The sequence below is a fragment of the Cryptomeria japonica genome, chromosome 1 (genome assembly GCF_030272615.1).
Source record: "Cryptomeria japonica chromosome 1, Sugi_1.0, whole genome shotgun sequence".
Classification (NCBI taxonomy): Eukaryota; Viridiplantae; Streptophyta; class Pinopsida; order Cupressales; family Cupressaceae; genus Cryptomeria; species Cryptomeria japonica.
In genome coordinates this window covers 1,434,786-1,452,293 of record NC_081405.1, presented here as the reverse complement: position 1 = coordinate 1,452,293, position 17,508 = coordinate 1,434,786, and the positions used below count along the sequence as shown (strand labels likewise).

Below are 17,508 nucleotides of genomic sequence, written 5' to 3'. Positions count from 1 at the left end.
CTATGAAGGTTTTGATCACAAAGATCTTTTGAAATGCTTCACCTTCTCTAACAATATATGTGAATGTTTTGATTACAAAAAATTTTGGAAATGATTCACTTTCTTTATTGATATCTATGAAGATTTTAATGGCAAAGATCTTTGAAAATACTTTGCTTTCTTTATTGATATCTATAAAGGTTTTGATCACAAAGATCTTTGGAAATACTTCACCTTTCTTATAGATATAACCATGAAAAACATCTTATTATGGATAATGATGGACAAAAATAATCAAGAAAATTCAAAACAAGGATAAGACTATATACATTTTGAAGATAATAATACTAAATATACTTCATTTGTGCATGGGTTGCTAATAAACCTATTTCTTATAGGTGTCCCCCAATCATCTAGTTAAGTTGTGTGATAAAAAAAAGTGTATGAGAAGGTGTTAAAAATATAAACTGAATTTTATCAGACTAAACCACATTTGTCATGCATAGGCATGTTTGTTGGAAGTGACACATCTCTCCATCATACACCCATTTAAGGATCTATGGACCCATCTATTTGGAAAATAGAAAATATTAATTTATGCTAATAACACTAAAAAATTCTTCATTTGTACATGATTGCTAATTAACCTATTTGTTATAGGTATCCCCAATCATCTAATTAAGTTGTGTGATAAAAAATATATATATTTTGTCTGCACCATTTTGACATTTGGAACTCTACGTTTTATTATTCTTCTATTGCTGTCCAATAATCTATGTTTAACAACACCTGTTAACAGCCATTGATTTGTGGGGGTTGGTTTTTGAAGTGATGCGGCCCAATTTTCCCAGGCGTAGTTTGGCAGCCCTCAAAGAGAACAAACCCTTATCTAAACTTCTGCAGCTACCTAGAGCTTTCATAGGGAATGCGCCCAAATCCAACGAGATTTGACAGGTACGAAATCAGATAAGAGAACTTGGGGAATAAGAAGTGTATGATTAATAATTAGAAATCATTTCAGCACACCATATGCTCTCTTTCTCTGGAAAAGGATGTGGTAAATTGCCTCAGAGCTTTCGCACTGAAAACAAGATACGACAAAGGGTCTAAATCAGGGGAAATACTACAAATAAGGGTGCCTAGAGAAAAAAGGAAATAAGAAGTGTACATTTAAGACTCAGAAATTATTTAAGCATATCAAATGTTTCTTCTAGTATGATAATTTAATTGATCTAAGCCTAAATAAATCAGAGTATCGATCGTTTACCTGGAGGATGTTGTTCTGTAACAAATGGAGTTGACATTGTACTAAACGCCATAAATCTCAACGGATTTAGCACAGAATTTAACGGCACTGAGTATTTCAGAATCCTGGATCGCGAATAAACCATCGCAATCGCAGCCATAATCACCATCTTTCCCGTAAACGCTAATTTAATTGAAGGGAACCCTCGGTTTTATAAAGTTTTAAGTACATAAACTATAGTTTTCCCCTTAACATTCAGAGAGCAAATAGGGACCTAGGAGGAGCGAATGTTTCAGCTGCAGAATTTCACAAGACAAGGTTGTTCTCTTTTAACTGAATGTATATACATATGGACGTGTGGCTTTGAGAGCCGCCAAACTATGCCTGCGAAGAGTGGGACACGTCACTTCAAATATCACACCCGACAAATCAAGGCCATTAACGTTTGTTGTGAAACGTAAATTATTGGACAGTAATAATGAATGAATGAATGAATAGGTTTTAATGATGTTCACTAGACTCAATGGTCTAAGGGACTTACAGTTCAATTTATTTCAGTTTCAGATTCTTTTCTATGTTGGATCTTCTTTTGTGAATCTTGATTAAGAGGTTTGTTGTTTTGTGAAGTCTTGATCCTTCAAAAAGCTCGTTCAGAGTATCTACTTTTAATTCATTCTCAAACTGGTTGTGAATGTCTTCATACATTGTACACTCCATAATGAAATGTCATTTTGTTTCTATTGTCCTCTTGCTGCAAAACAAGTATGTTCATTCCTCCCACTCTTCTTTAGGCACCTTTCATCTACCAGTTTCACATCTCAAATGGTGAGATCCAGTCCTTAATTATGCAATTAGAATTTTGGCCTTACCATTGATCGTAGATCTCAAATATTATTTTTCCTCGTGCGCCCAAGTAGGGTTGAATTCTTTAATAGAGTACGTTTTTTTCCTACCTAGCTGGTTTAACCACATGGCATTCCTAAATTTCTCTAAGACCCACTTTTTTATCTCCTCTTTGTTGTTGGGGCAGTCATGCAAATTTATGTCCCACTTGTTCATCCATTTGTTATTTTGTTTCTTCCAAGTCTTTTTCCTACAACTTAAGTTTTCATCAACAATCAAGATGGGCCAACGGTGCTTATCCATACTTTCCACCTTTTTTAAGTAGCATAACAATCGAATGACCACTGAAGCCTCGATTAGATACATGTCGGCTTCAACCAAAAGGATCTCATATGATATTGTTGATTTGACTTTGAGGTTGTTGGTGATAAGATGCTTTTGTATTCTCTCTATTTGTCTCCATTTGAGGTTCGACATGTTATTCCCCCAAACTTCACACCCATAAAGGATAACTGGAACCACTAGCAAACCAAAGAGTGTTTTCTTAGTCTTCCAATCCCACAAATCCGCTTTCTTACATCTGTTTCAAAGAAGGTATAAAGCTCTCCAGCCCCCTTGTATCTTTTTTGATCTACATATTTTCCAGCTGAGCTCATTGTGGAAGTCAATTCCTAAGTATTTATATTCAACCACTACCTCCAAGGTGCTGCCCTCAAATATAAAATCTACCTGCTACTGTCTCTTCTTCAAAGAAAAGATCATGACCTTGGTCTTGCTGGTATTCACTTGCATCCCAACTTCCTGACAAAATAACTCAAGAGTCTTTAAAAGCTCTCTCAAACCTTGAGCAGATTTTGCTATAAGAATAAGATCATCAACATATAAAAACAATTTCACCACATAGCCTGCCAATTGGATACCTTCTCCATTTGTATTGTTTAACCACTCTTCAAGTTTATCAATATATAAGCTAAACAAACTAGGAGATAAAGGACACTCTTGTTTGACCCCGATGTCGTTGTCGAAACATTCAAACATTCCATCTTTAATTCTGATTTTAGCTCTAACCTGCCATATAGTTTGTGAACAGCAACCCTAAGTTCCTTTGGAATCCCAAGTGCAGACTACTATTTGTGGGTTCTATAGGTTGTTTGGCCTCGTGGACGTTATTAAAAACATTCATTCATTCATTCATTCACTATTGTACCAAAATAAAGTGCAAGGTTACCGTAATAGTAATATATATTTAAAATAATATATTGGAGGGTAAAAATCATATAATGTAAAGATTATAATTATTTGTAACGCAAACGATTTGATTTTGGAATATTAAATTTTAAATATCAATGAATGCAAATTAATTTGAAAATATAAATTGTACAAAATTATTTATAATGATAAACTAATCCAAGTAGAGACTTTCAACAATTTTGTGTGTATCTTGCAATCATGGCATTCTGTGTGACCACATTTCTTTGAGGCATTGCTTGAAATAATTCACTTGCCTTGCCAATGCTTTCACATTTTGCATACATGTCTACCAGCGCACTTGCAACTGCAAATAATAAAGTAGAAATTTCGTCACAATATAAAAGTCAAGATATTTTTATAAATAATTGTAAAACTAAAAAGTATCATTTTTTTAATTATTATTAGCCGATAGGCTTTTGTTATAAGTGGACTTGCTCCACTAAATCTTCTCGAATTTTGTTGTCTCACACCTGAAAACTACTTGCCAGCTTTGTTACCTCATTTTCTGATGTTGGAAACCATTTTGATATAAGGTTTTCATAGCTCTAAAAATATTGGTAAAGATTTAATAATTTATTTTCCCACTTCGATTTATTTTCCCACTAACCATTTCATTCCCCCACTTCTCACTTCTTGCATTTATTCACTCCCTTGTTTCCCGCTCGTGTAGATAGCAACCTAGTTGTTAATACTCAACAAAAGAGGAAATAAATCAATACATAGAAGCAGCACTGAGAGAAATGAGGCAATTAATGCATAGAAGAAATTAATGTATGCCAACCGCCTTAAACTATCGCCTACATTTTTAATAATTGCTCATGCAGTTCATTATTCCATTCTAACAATTGAAAGAAATCTCCTCAATAGCAGCAGTTATTTCAATTTGTCAAAAACGTTTGGTTTACTATAAGTTGCTCATTCAGATGTTTTATGGATGTGATTGCATTTATTTTTTGTTTTAATATTGTGCCAATCTCATTTTCTATTAAGAGCCCTAGTTATGTACAATGTCCAGTTCAGGTGACTTTCCTTTCAAATCCTTACCAACAAGAATTAAGAAGTAATATTAGAGTCTACCGTATATGTCTAAGTGTTTGTTTACATATAGTTCACTTACATATATGGAAGTGTTTTAAGGTTTTGTAACCTGTGAATAATTGTACAAAGGGTTTGCTTGTTTCCATTCTTGTTTGGGGTTGTCTAGGATGATAAACTACGGTCACAAGATACTACAAGATATATTACATTTTTAAATGTTAAATTTTATTCATGTCTTCTTTATTTTACGAAAAAAGATTTTTTGTCATGGAATGCGAGTATTTCAGCTTACAGAAGACATAGGTGTCCTCACTTTTGCCACCATACTCGTTGCCTATGCCAAAATAAAAGCTAGAAACAGGGTATGGGTGTCCTCACTTTTGCCACCATACTCGTTGCATGTGCTCAAATAAAAGCCTAGACTTTTTCGGTGGGAGGTTTTTCAGTAAGACTTTATTTTGTAGTTCACTAAAAAATGGTTAGACAGTGGACAAAGCTTGTTTTCAGGCGTGAGACAACTTTTACGAGAAGATGTAGTGTGGCAAGTCCACTTAAAAAAAAGCCTATCAGCTAAATATGAAATGAAGGATTTTAATAACGTCCATGAGGTCAAAGCAGCTTATGGGACTCACGGACAGTGCACATCCCACAAAATCAAGGCATCACGATCTTACTATGCATGTAACCTCTTTTCAAGACCTGCTCTTCTGCAGTGAATTTTTATCAACAAATTCAATGTTTTTTTTAGTTTTGTTTCTTCAAAAAAAGTGTTTAAATTGTTTGTTTTCAAAATGTCTTCATAAATGACCTGGATGTCACTATATGTCAAGCATTCCACAACAAAATGTCATTCCGTCTCTACTGCACTTGTGTTGCAAAATAAGCATATCCTCTTTTCCCACTCTTCTTTAGGCAACATACATCTACATGTTTCACACCTCAAGTGATGAGAGTTGGTTCTTAACCAAGCCATTAGCATTTTTGTTTTCCATTTAATATTTTCTTCTATGTAGGTTTTTTCTTCACGATCTCATGTGGGCTTGAATTTTGTGATATAATAGACTTTTTTATGCCCATCTTTTTTGGTCCATAATCTGTTCATGAACTTTTCCTTCACAAATTTTTTTTATTTCTTCATTGGTGCTTGGGCATTCTTGTATACCAATGTCCCATTTTTCAATCCATTTGTCATTTTGTTTCATCCATGTGTTCTTCCTTCTATCTAGTCTTTCCTCCATAATCAACTTAGGCCAACAATGTTTTTCCATATTTTGAATTTTCTTTAGATAGTTTACCAAATGAACCATCGCTAAAGCTTTCAAGGGTTAGGTGTCGGTTCCAGCCAATAGAATCTCATATGGAACACCAGTTTTAATCTTGAAACTAATTATGATTAGATGTTTTTGGATTCTTTCCAATTGTCTCTATTTTTTATCTGACACATTGTTACCCCAAATTTCGTATCCGTATAAAATCACTGGAGTGACAAGCAAACCGAAAAGCATTCTCTTTCTTTTCCAATCCCAAAGTTATGCATTTCTACATCTATTTTGTAGCAAGTACAACGCCTTCCATCTGCCTTGAATTGTTTTTTCTCTACACGTTTCCCAATTAAGTTTATTGTGAAAATCAAGTCCAAGATATTTGTACTCATTCACCACTTCCAACGGGCTGCCTTCAAAAAGAAAATCATCTTGTATCTTTTTATTTCTTCTCAAAGAGAAGATCATAACTTTGGACTTGCTAATATTCACTTGTATCCCTACTTCCTAACAAAAATCTTCAAGTGTCTGCAAATGTTCTCTCAAACCCTTTGCAGATTTAGCTATTAAGATGCGATCATCCATATATAGAAGTAGCTTTACTACATAATTAGCCAACTGGACTCCTTCGTTGCTATTATTGTTTAGGCACTCTTCTAACTTATCAATATATAGCCCAAACAACATTGGAGAAAGAGGGCAACCATGTTTGACACCAATATCACTGCTAAAACACTCTGACATTCCCTCTAAGGTTATGAATTTAGCCTTAACCTACTCATGATGCCTATGAACTGCAGTCGTAAGCCCATTTGGAACTCCCAATTCTTCCATCCTATGCCATAGTTTGTCCCGTGGTACTATATCAAAGGCTTTTCTAAAGTCTACAAAGCAAGAAAAGGCCTTGCCCCTTATGTATTCCATATTTGTTCAACCAAGAATCTAAGTGTAACACCATTGTCTATAGTAGTGTGTTTTTGTCTAAAACCAGCCTGTCCCTTAGCTCTTTTCCTTCTTATTTCTGCCTAGCTACTAATCATGTGTTCAATCATGCTTCCAAACAACTTCCAAATAAGTGGATCGAGCAAAGAATTCAAGCAAGAAAGGGATAAATATGGCTTGCCTAAAGCAAGGCCCTTTGCCTATGTTTGTTCATTTATTTGTTTCCATCCTTCTACCCCCTACAAGGGAGCAATGGAGCCACTTGGCCCAATGAGTTCGGGTCCTACCAACCATTCAATCTCAGATAGCGAGTAACCAACCGGAATTGAAACCTAAAGCCTTCTCCGTGCACCTTCATTTCTTTGAGTTCAATGTGTGAATCCTCTTCTTTTGAGGCTTTTCTCGTTCCAGTGTACCATAACCTAAGGAGGTCTAAACCCGGCTTATTGGTCGGCCTTGAAATTCAAGTGTTAATAGATTGTGAAGAGGGATCACAACATTGGTTGTCCAATTTTCTTGGAAACCCTCTTAAGTGACATTGTTGAAGATGCGATTGATATGAGGTGCAAGGACCTCAATGCCCCACTTTAGATATTCTACTTGTATCCCATCTATGAAATGAAATAAACAATCTATGGGACCAAGATCAACATTTTTAATTTTATTTTTTAAAAATTTTGATGTCAAATTTACTACTATTAATTTTGATTAGGAGGTTGGATGTCTAGTTGATCTTATGGTGCATGTTGTGAACCTTCAATTTGTTTTTGTATTGAGTGTGGATATCCTCATTACATGTGCACTCCATGATAAAGTGTCGTTATGTTTCCATTGCCTCCTTATTGCATAATATGCAAGCTCTTTCCTCCCTTGTTTCATTGGGTATCTTCCACCTATCGATCTCACACCTAAGATGATGTGATCTTGTTCTCAATTGTGCAACTAGCATTCTCTCTTTCCCTTTAATAGAATAGATAGATACTTTAATGTATTTTATTGCATAGTAATACAATAATAGAATAAATAGTTTATGAGACAATCTGATTTGTCTTTTTTATTTTTTTATTTCAATCTTTTTTTAATTCTAGAAGACGATAAGCATCTTTATTTTTTTAATGGTATCCTTGAGACTAAATAAATTATGTCAAGATGTACTTGTCATTATTATGGTATGCTTGCCTCTTATGTCCTTGAAGGCATCATGATCCAAAATAAAGTGTTTTTCTGGTGCCACTACTTCAATAGTGTAAAAATTGATAGACCCTTTCTTAGATCCTATTTCTTTAGGTCTTTTTCACCTCCCTATTTCACAAAGAAGTTGATGAGAGTTGTGTTGAGAACACCAGAGGACTAAGAGTGGGGAGTGAATTAGTCTGGACCTCAAAATACTTTATCTCTGATCAATTAAACTTCAAACCACAATTAACTTATTACTATAATTATGAAACATGAAAGCACAAACCACAACAGACACATGAACACCAAATTTAGGTGGAAAACCATAAACAAGGAAAAACCACATTGAGAATCACACTCATAATATGAATAATTGATTACAATGTTTAGGCCAAAAGCCAAGGAGTTCATTTCCCCTTAAAGGACTTGCAAGACTAAGGCACGCAACCTTAGGGTAAGATATAAAGAACTTGCAGTATTGAGACTCACTATCTTAGGGCAAGATACAAATGAATGCACTTATTGCCAAAAGGAACACACCTTCATTTAGTAGGTGTAGAGGATTAATGAACTGAAATGAAGAAAAAATATTGATCATGAAATTGTCCTTGAACCACTATGTCAAGCAACCAATATTATGGCAAACATATCTAACTTCAAACATTGTCTCAAACTCTTCACAAATTGCCGTTCGTACGTCTGATATACCAAATATTCTTGCACATCATTCGCATCTAATTCACATACATCACATGCTCAACTCATACATCTGCACTCCTATATATACAAGATAATTCATTGAAACCTTAGTTGAGACTTGGCCACGGACAAAATGAATAATATTACATAAATTTGGCCACTCGAACCTATAATATCCATTCTGGTCCACACCAAGAGGTAAAGGGGACCTAAACACATCATAACACATCCTTTCCAAACGATTCCAATGAACCACACATGCTAACATATCCTCCAAAGTTGACATTAAGTGAAATGTGTAGACCAACAATGTAGTACGCAACCAGTCGGCCCAAAAACATTCTCAAATGCACAAAACACAATGTGGATCTACACATGCCATGGTGAGACCCATATCAACCTCCAAACTCATCCATCAAATCATATCAAAACCAAAAAGACATGATCCAGATAGGATACACCAACTCAGACAACTAAAAACCAACCCATTTGATAACACATAACTCATAACATTGCAACTTCACTTGCCAATCAAACCATCACTATAAAACTAAACTAGAACACTGCACAAACCAAATGAACATGTCATCCAAGTCACAACACTAATAACCTTGTATCAGAGAACCGCTAAGCATTCTTCAAACTAGTTTTGACAAACCACCACTGTTAGAAACAACAACAACTAACTCTACCGTCTAACCAACAGAGGACCTACAAACTTGATAGTGCAACATTCATAAATCATAAACATTATATCCAGAACCACACTCCATAATGTTCACATACCAAAACAATGTAAAGCATTCTTCCACTGGAACATTAAAAACTATTTCCTGCATAAATACTATTTGCTACATATTGAAACAATCACTACACTAGCCTTTTGAAAACACCTCAAACTTTCACAATCTCACTACAACAAGATTAGAACACTCACTTTCAAACCAAATTTGGACCAATTACAATATCCATACAGCACATAGTGATATCATTGACAAAACCAAACAAGTTGATATCAAAGACAACACAACACGACAACTCGAGTTTCCAACATTATCCCCCTTTGTCATTGATGGCATAACCCATACCACCAACAAACAATAAAAATATAACTGATCTCTCTCCCAATCTATATATCTCTCCCCCTTTGACATTAAGGACAAAGGGCACACTATTGAACTCTCTCCATTTTTTTTATCAACTCTAATAATTGCAACATTCACTACTCCTCTTGAGAGTAGCCACTACACCAATCTAGGAGCAAACGATAAACTTAGAACTATGAGAATTTGCCTATAGCAACCCAAGATCTCGAGGCCAAATGAATAATGCACAAGAGAGAATAAATGTGATAAGAATAAAATGCATTTCTATCAAGATGTAAAATACCCAATTAGATTGATCAAATTGGAATACATACAATGTAAATGTGCTTGCTTGTAAAGGTAAAGCTATGAGAGCACACAATCATGACATGTGGCCCAATGAGATACAAGAGTGGGTAGGGGTAGGTAGGCTAAATAATAGAATATTCCACTAAAGGTGGATCACCCACCGAAGGTGGAATGTGACAACAAGATAATGCCACAAAAGGTGGAATTTCTCCGACAACCATATTCACTAGATGCACATTCCCTAAGTGTCTCATATGCAAACTACAACGAATGCATTATCCTAAGTCAATTTAAGTAAAGTGTAATTACATGAGTCATAAATTACACCAACTATAACTCCCCCTAGATAGATACACCATCTGAATGTATCCAATTTAAAGAAGGGGCGGCAACCTTAACTTCTACTGGAGATACTCAAATGTATCTTTCACCAAAGACTTATTAAATTTATCTGCAATTTGTTCCTCGATAGCTACATACTCTAATCTAACTTCCTTTTGTGCAATCTTCTCTCTTAAGAAATGATATTCGATTGCAATGTGTTTCGTCTTTGAATGCATTATCGAATTCTTTGAAATGTTAATAACACTTGTATTATAACACATTATATGAATTGCATCATCATACTAAATCTTAATATCACCAAGAGTTTGGCTAATCCACATAAACTGAATGCAGCAAGATGTTGTTGCAGTGTATTGTGCTTATGCGATAGATAATGACACTAAATCCTATTTCTTACTCAACCAAGAGACCAATCTGTCTCCCAAGTAGAATGCACCACCAATTGTACTTCTCTTGTTATCAACACATCCAACCCAATCAACATTTGTATATGCTTTTACAGTGAAATTATCATCCTTTTTATACCATAATCCATAATTTGGAGTCTCTTTCAAATATCTAATATTTTTTTCATTGTTTGCTCATGAGATTGCTTAGAATTAGCTTGATATCTAGCAACCAAATAAAAAGTTTTCATAATACTAGATCTTGAAGTGGTTAAATAAAATAATCCTCTAATCATAGATCTATATTATTTCTGATCAACATATGAAAATATGTCATCCATGCTTAACTTACAACCAATAGCCATAGGTGTTGCAACCAGTTTAGAATTCTCCATCCCAAACTTCTTCAACATCTCCTTGATATACTTGGTCTGAGAAATAAAAATGCCTTTTTCTCAGTGAGTTACTTTAAGACCAAGGAAAAATGATAGTTCACCTATCATAGACATCTTAAATTTCTTCTACAACTCTTCTGCAAACTTCCTACATACATTATCATCTCCTCCAAATATGATATAATCAACATACACAACAACAATCAATAATTTACCACCTTCAACTTTAAAATAAAGATTAATATCTATAGTACCTTTTTCTAAAATTCTACTACAACAAATTCCTATCCAACCTTGCATACCAAGCTCTATGAGATTGCTTGAGTCCATAAGTCGCCCTCTCAAGTCTACAAACCATATTTGGATCTTTTGATAACTTGAAATCCATCTAGTTGTTCAATGTATACTTATTCTTCAAGTTCTCCATTAAAAAATGTTGACTTGACATCCATCTAATTTATTTTAGAGTTCTTGTGAGCAACAATTGCAAGAAACATCTTTATAGCCTCCATTCTTGCAACCGAAGCAAATGTCTCCTCAAAATCTATGTCTTCAACCTATGAATAACCCTTACACACCAATTTTATCTTATTCTTTGTGAGTTTTCCATCTTCATTCAACTTGTTTATGAACACCCACTTAGTTCCTATCACATTTTTATCCACGGGTCTAGGTACTGAATCCCATGTTTGATTGTTCTCTATTTGATTCAGCTCCTCTTCCATTGCCTTAATCCAACTTTCATCCTTGCTTGCTTCGGCATAGGTCTTTGGTTCCACCTAAGATAAGAAACAATAATTTGTTGGTTCACTGGTTTCTACAAGCCTTCTCCTTATTTGAACTCCTTTATAAAATTGTCTTTCATAATTTGTTCCTCTGAATTATGATTCTTCACATACTTTGTTGGTGGCTTACGAGACCATTTAGGTTCCTTTTCTTCTACACTTGTCTATTCTTTCTCTTCTGGAGCAACCTTCTCTTCTGTAGCCACAAGAACAACCTCTATCTTAGTCTAATATTCAAGTATAGTCTTTGTCTAATTAAATTCATCACTAAATATAACATTTACACTATCCATAATCTTGTTTAGCCTCTTGTTGTAACACGAATAACCCTTACTCCTCATAGAATATCTCAAGAATATGCCTTAATATGTTCTTGCATCAAATTTCCCTAGATCTTCCTCATCTCTCCTCATGTAACGCTTGCTCACAAAGGTTCTGAAATAATTAACAGTAAATGATCTTCCATTACATATCTTATAAGGTGTCTTTGTGTGATTCAATCTTATCCAAACTCTATTAAGAATGTAAACAATGACATGCAAAACCTCTCCAATACACATTAGATATGTTAGTATCCTTCATCATAGTTGTAGCCATTTCAATAATAGTCCTCTTATTTTTTTCAATAACTCCATTCTATTGAGGGGTCCTAGGAGAAAAAAAAAATCTTTTAATACAATGTTCCTCACAAAATCTATCAAATTCATTTGATGTAAACTCAAGACTTCTCTATTAGATATTAAACATTTGATCCTAGCATCAACTTAATTCTCAAACATAGACTTGAATATTTTAAACTTTTCTAATGCTTCAGATTTTTCTCTTATTAAGGTAACCTGTGTCACTCTAGAATAATCACCAATAAGCAACATAAAATACCTTTTAGCATCCAGTTTTCTTTACCTTGTGGGTCCACAAAGATCTATATGAGCCACTCCAAAGGTTTTGAAGTTGAATACTCCTTGTTCTTGAATATTCTCTTTGTTTGCTTTCCCAACTAACATTTCCTGCACATAGCATCAATGGGTTTGATAATATTTGGTAAATCTCTTACAACATGAGTAGAACTAATCTTCACCATATTGTCAAAATTGATGTGTCCCGTCCTTTTGTGCCATAACCAATATTCATTGCTCTACTCCAGTATACAATTGTTTCCACTATTATCTTTCACATAGTAAACATTGTTATTAGTTCTTATACCTTCTACAACTATTTTTTCAGAACTTCCTTTTCTAATCTCACATCTAAACCCTTGAAATATAAGCTTATGTCCCTTACTCCACATCCGAGTCACATTTAAAAGATTATGTCTCAAACCCTTAACATAATAAATTGTCAGTGTTATGCTTATCATTAATTGAAATAGTACCTTTACCACAAATAGGTGTATCTTCCTCACCTGCAAGTTTTACAGAACCACCATCATGCTTTTCAAAATCAGTGTTCTTTCTTTTATCACCTATCATATGATTTGATCATTCAAAATCAATTATCCATGCCTCAGGCTCTACTTTTGCATGTAGTGACATCTTCACATTTATTGGTTTTATTGTTGTTCATATCTTTTACATTATTAGACCTTTCATCTCTCTTCTCCTCTAAAGCTAAGAACAATGATTATTCATTTGAGTCATCATTTTCTTCTTCTTCGGACGAATAGGTCTCCATTAAACAAAAAATACTCGTGGGTTTGTCTCAGTCATCTATTCTCTTATTTCTATTATTCTACCTATGGTTATCTCTTCCTTTGTTATCATCATCAGGGCTTCTACCATAATCTTCCCTATAAGTACATCTAGAAGCATAATGACCAATTCTTCCACAATTGAAACATTTGAAGGGCAACTTACCATTGTATTTTCTAGATCCTTTCTCTAGTCTTCTCACATTGTTTTCTTTTATCTCATCCATGTCATTACTTGCTTCAAGTTCATCTTCAATCTTCTTGGTAGCTTTGATTGTTGCTTATTTCTTCTCTTGTCACAAATCATCTAGCTCGACAATCTCAAATGCAAAGAGTGAGCCATACAACTAATCCAATGTGTACTTCTACATATCATGACTTTCTTCAATGGCATACTTCTTAGGTTTGTCGCATTTAGGCAATGTCAACACCACCTTTCTCACAATTTCACTTTCTTCTATTTTACAACCAATATTCCTAGTTGCACCCATAATCTCATTTACACAATGTAGATAGCTTTAAATGTTCTCATTATTAGACATTCTCAAGTTCTCAAACTTGTGCTTTAGATTTGTCAACTTGTCCTTCTTTGTCTTTTGATCACCTTCATATACACTACTCAACTTTTCCCAGAGCTCTTTAGCTGACTTCAACCCTATAACTAACAAATATTGAATCGCTTAGACAATTGATAATTGCAACTTTAACCTTTTCATTATTCTCATGTGCCTTCATCTCATCTGGAGTCTGAGGACCATTTGTTGAAGTAGTATACTCCTTCTAAATACTCTCCCATATTCCAGTCTACAATGATTCCAAACGACAGTCCATTCTTTACTTCCAATAAGAGTAACACGTGCCATCAAACTTTGAAGCTTTGAAATTAATTTTGTATGTCATTCTCGATCTTCTTGAAACAGTTAAGCTTCTCTAAGAGGAACCAAGATCTAATACCAATTATTGAACACACCACAGGACTAAGTGGGGGTTGAATTGGTTTGGACCTCTAAATATTTTAACTTCAATTAAACTTCAAACTATAATTAACTTATTAACACAATTATGAAACATGAAAAACAAACCACAACAGACACATGAACACTAGATTTACATGGAAAAACCTACACATGAAAAAACCATAGCGATAATCACACTCAGAATATGAACACTTAATAACAATGTTTAGGCCAGAGGCCAAGGAGCTTACCGCCCCTAAAAGAACTTGCAAGACTAATGTGCACAATCTTAGGGAACAATACAAAGGACTTGTAGTATTGAGATTCATTGTCTCAAGGCAATATACAAATGAGTGCACTAACTACCAAAAAGAACACTAAAGAGCACATGATTGTATTGAGAGGGGGGGTTGAATTAGTATGACAACCAATTTAAATTTTTTCAACTTCAATCACAAGTATATAAATTAACTCATTAACATATTCATTGCATACCAACATTTGTATGTGATTTAACTAATATGAACACAAGTAGAACACAAGATATATACGTGGAAACCTTTATGAGAGAAAACCATGGCAAATTAATGCTTTTATAAATTTCTTCTTTTACAATGTTCGTAGGCACCAACCTACTAGAGGCACCAACCCACTGGAAGCACTAACTCCCACTTTAGAATTCGTGAGCACCAACCCACTTCACATAAATCTGATTTTTCACCTTGACAATGTTTCTATAACAACGGATGTCAAATTCTATGTCTCTTCACTTCACAAGCTCTTCTTCAAACTGCCATAATTTTCTTTCTTAAATCTGCCATAACCTCCCCATCAAATCTGCTATAACTTGGCCATAAACCTATCATAAAAAGTTGATCACCATTTCCTTATAATATCTTCAATACACTACATAAATCTACATATATTCCTTCCTCACATAACACAAAATATATCTAAAAACTCTCCTTCTATCTGGAATATAATTTCAGAATTATACACTATGACACTCTGTGTATACCTACATTAATTCATTCTCTCACATATCACATTGCTCCTAAGAACTCTTTGTTTTCTAAGTTATATACTTAGTACTATCCACATATATATATTTTTACACACACTTCATTAATTCATTCTCTCACACATCACATTGCTCCTAAGAACTCTTTGTTTTCTGAGTTATATACTTAATACTATCCACGTATATATATTTTTACACACACTTCACCAACACCTTTCAATTCTCTCCTAATGATTTTATATCTCACTAAGAGAGATGAACCTTCTTAGGGATATCACCCTTCATAATAAATGCACCACTTCAAAATAATTTATATATCCTTTAGTAATTACACCTCTCTTAACAAATCACTCTGTATTACTGATAGTTTGATTGATATCTTTACAGACTTTCTTTTTGTTTAATAAAATCGTAGCCTTTCCTAATGAGCCTTTCTCACCTTATAAAGAGTCGATTCAATCAATAAAAATCATTATTTGTTTGTTATAATCAAACTCGTTCTTTTCCATCAAATCGCATTCTTTTATGCGGTGACTTGGTAAGTTGTTAAGGCTTGTATTAGATCTTTATGATATCACTGTCTTTACTAATCCGCCACCTTTGGATTTATAATATTTATCTATTGTGCGCTGACTCATCAATTATTTGTTTTATTCATTGTTTGTCTCTTATTGTTGCTGACACACTTAGAACAATCAGAGGTTTTTGTCTTTTGATTAAGACAAATTAAAGGCTATCTTAATTGTTGAGTTGTCATTTGAATGATAAAAAAGTTTGTGTTATATGATTTTGTCTTTTTCTTCATTGTTATTTTTTTTTTCATTTAGTTGTCTCCTTTCACGAATGTCTAAATTTTATGTCGCATGTGTTTTGATCATCGTCCTATATAAATCATTCCAAATAATAATAATATATTCTATTAAATAAATGATTACATTGTCTTTAATAATATGTGTTGTTTGGAGACTTTAATCACCATCTTCTCTTAATTGTTGTCTATTATCATTGATCTCTATTCATTCATTTATGTGCATTCCCTGATTTGTCACAGAGAAATTTCATTATCTTTCTCTACACTGTAGAAGAGATAGTTTGTGATCTTATTTTTAATCATATTAGTCCATGGTAGCAATGATCAAGTCTTCAACATGGATGAGGATGATGAGGACTTCTTTAACTAAATCATATTTGTCAAATATATATGATCGGACTATAAAATATGAATCATGTAAAGCATAGTGTAAATCAAACTTCTGTATAATCAACAATGTGCAAGCATTCATCAAACTCCATGATCTTTGCCAATCAAGAACGCTTATCATTGCATACATGTTATGTATGTATAAAGTATTGTCTACATTTATATCACCGTTCTTTCATAGATATTCATGCAAACAAGGAACATGTTAATTCTTTTTCATATGCCCTATCCCCTTTTATTTGACAACAATGACAATCTTGTTTTGGCCTTTGACATCAATGACAATATTCGTAACAAACACACCTTCCTCCAACAGGTGCAAAGGATCAATGAACTAAAAAAAAATCACTTGATCATGAAAATTTCCTTGAACCTTTGTGTCAAGCAACCAATATCATGGAAAACATATTTGACATCAAACACTGTCTCAAACTTTTCAAAAATTATCTTTCACACTTCTATTATACCAAATCTTCTTCTGCATTATTCATATTCACTTCACATCAATTTGCATACTGTTGAAATCCAATAACACTGAGAGGGGGGGGGTGAATCAGTGTTATATGAGAATGATCAATTTTAGCCTTATTAAAACATGCATACACCAACCAGTATACTGGTACATAGAAGCAACCGATAAACCAATCACATAAATGAGAATCATAACACACAAAATTATACATGGAAAACCTTAAAGAGGAAAAATCACGGTGGGATTTGTGACCCACAATATCAATCCACTGGCCATATGAAGAGATATTACAAAATATAAGGGGCCTGCACTTGCAAGAAGACTTATAGCCTAGAGCACACTGCTCAATCACAAATGGAACCTCACTGACTACATATAAATCCAAACTACAATCCGTATAAGTGTTGAACTACTAAGATATCATCTTATA

General features: G+C 33.9%; 1 protein-coding gene across 8 annotated transcripts in view; it reads right to left on the bottom strand.

The window, feature by feature from the left end:
* The window catches only part of LOC131036686 (uncharacterized), a 176,255-nt gene extending 174,640 nt beyond the window's left edge, over positions 1 to 1,615 (bottom strand). For 2 of the 8 annotated variants that reach the window (XR_009104131.2, XM_057968644.2), the window contains exon 1: positions 1,247 to 1,613. Coding sequence is in view for 7 of the 8 variants with exons in the window: in XM_057968644.2 (XP_057824627.2) it covers positions 1,247 to 1,394 (148 nt within the window). In the remaining variant the exon portion in view is untranslated. Of the gene's footprint in view, positions 1 to 1,246 lie in introns of all 8 variants that reach the window. The other 6 variants (XM_057968643.2, XM_057968638.2, XM_057968639.2 and 3 more) reach the window with 6 other exon arrangements.
* Between the last annotated feature and the right edge of the window lie 15,893 nt (positions 1,616 to 17,508).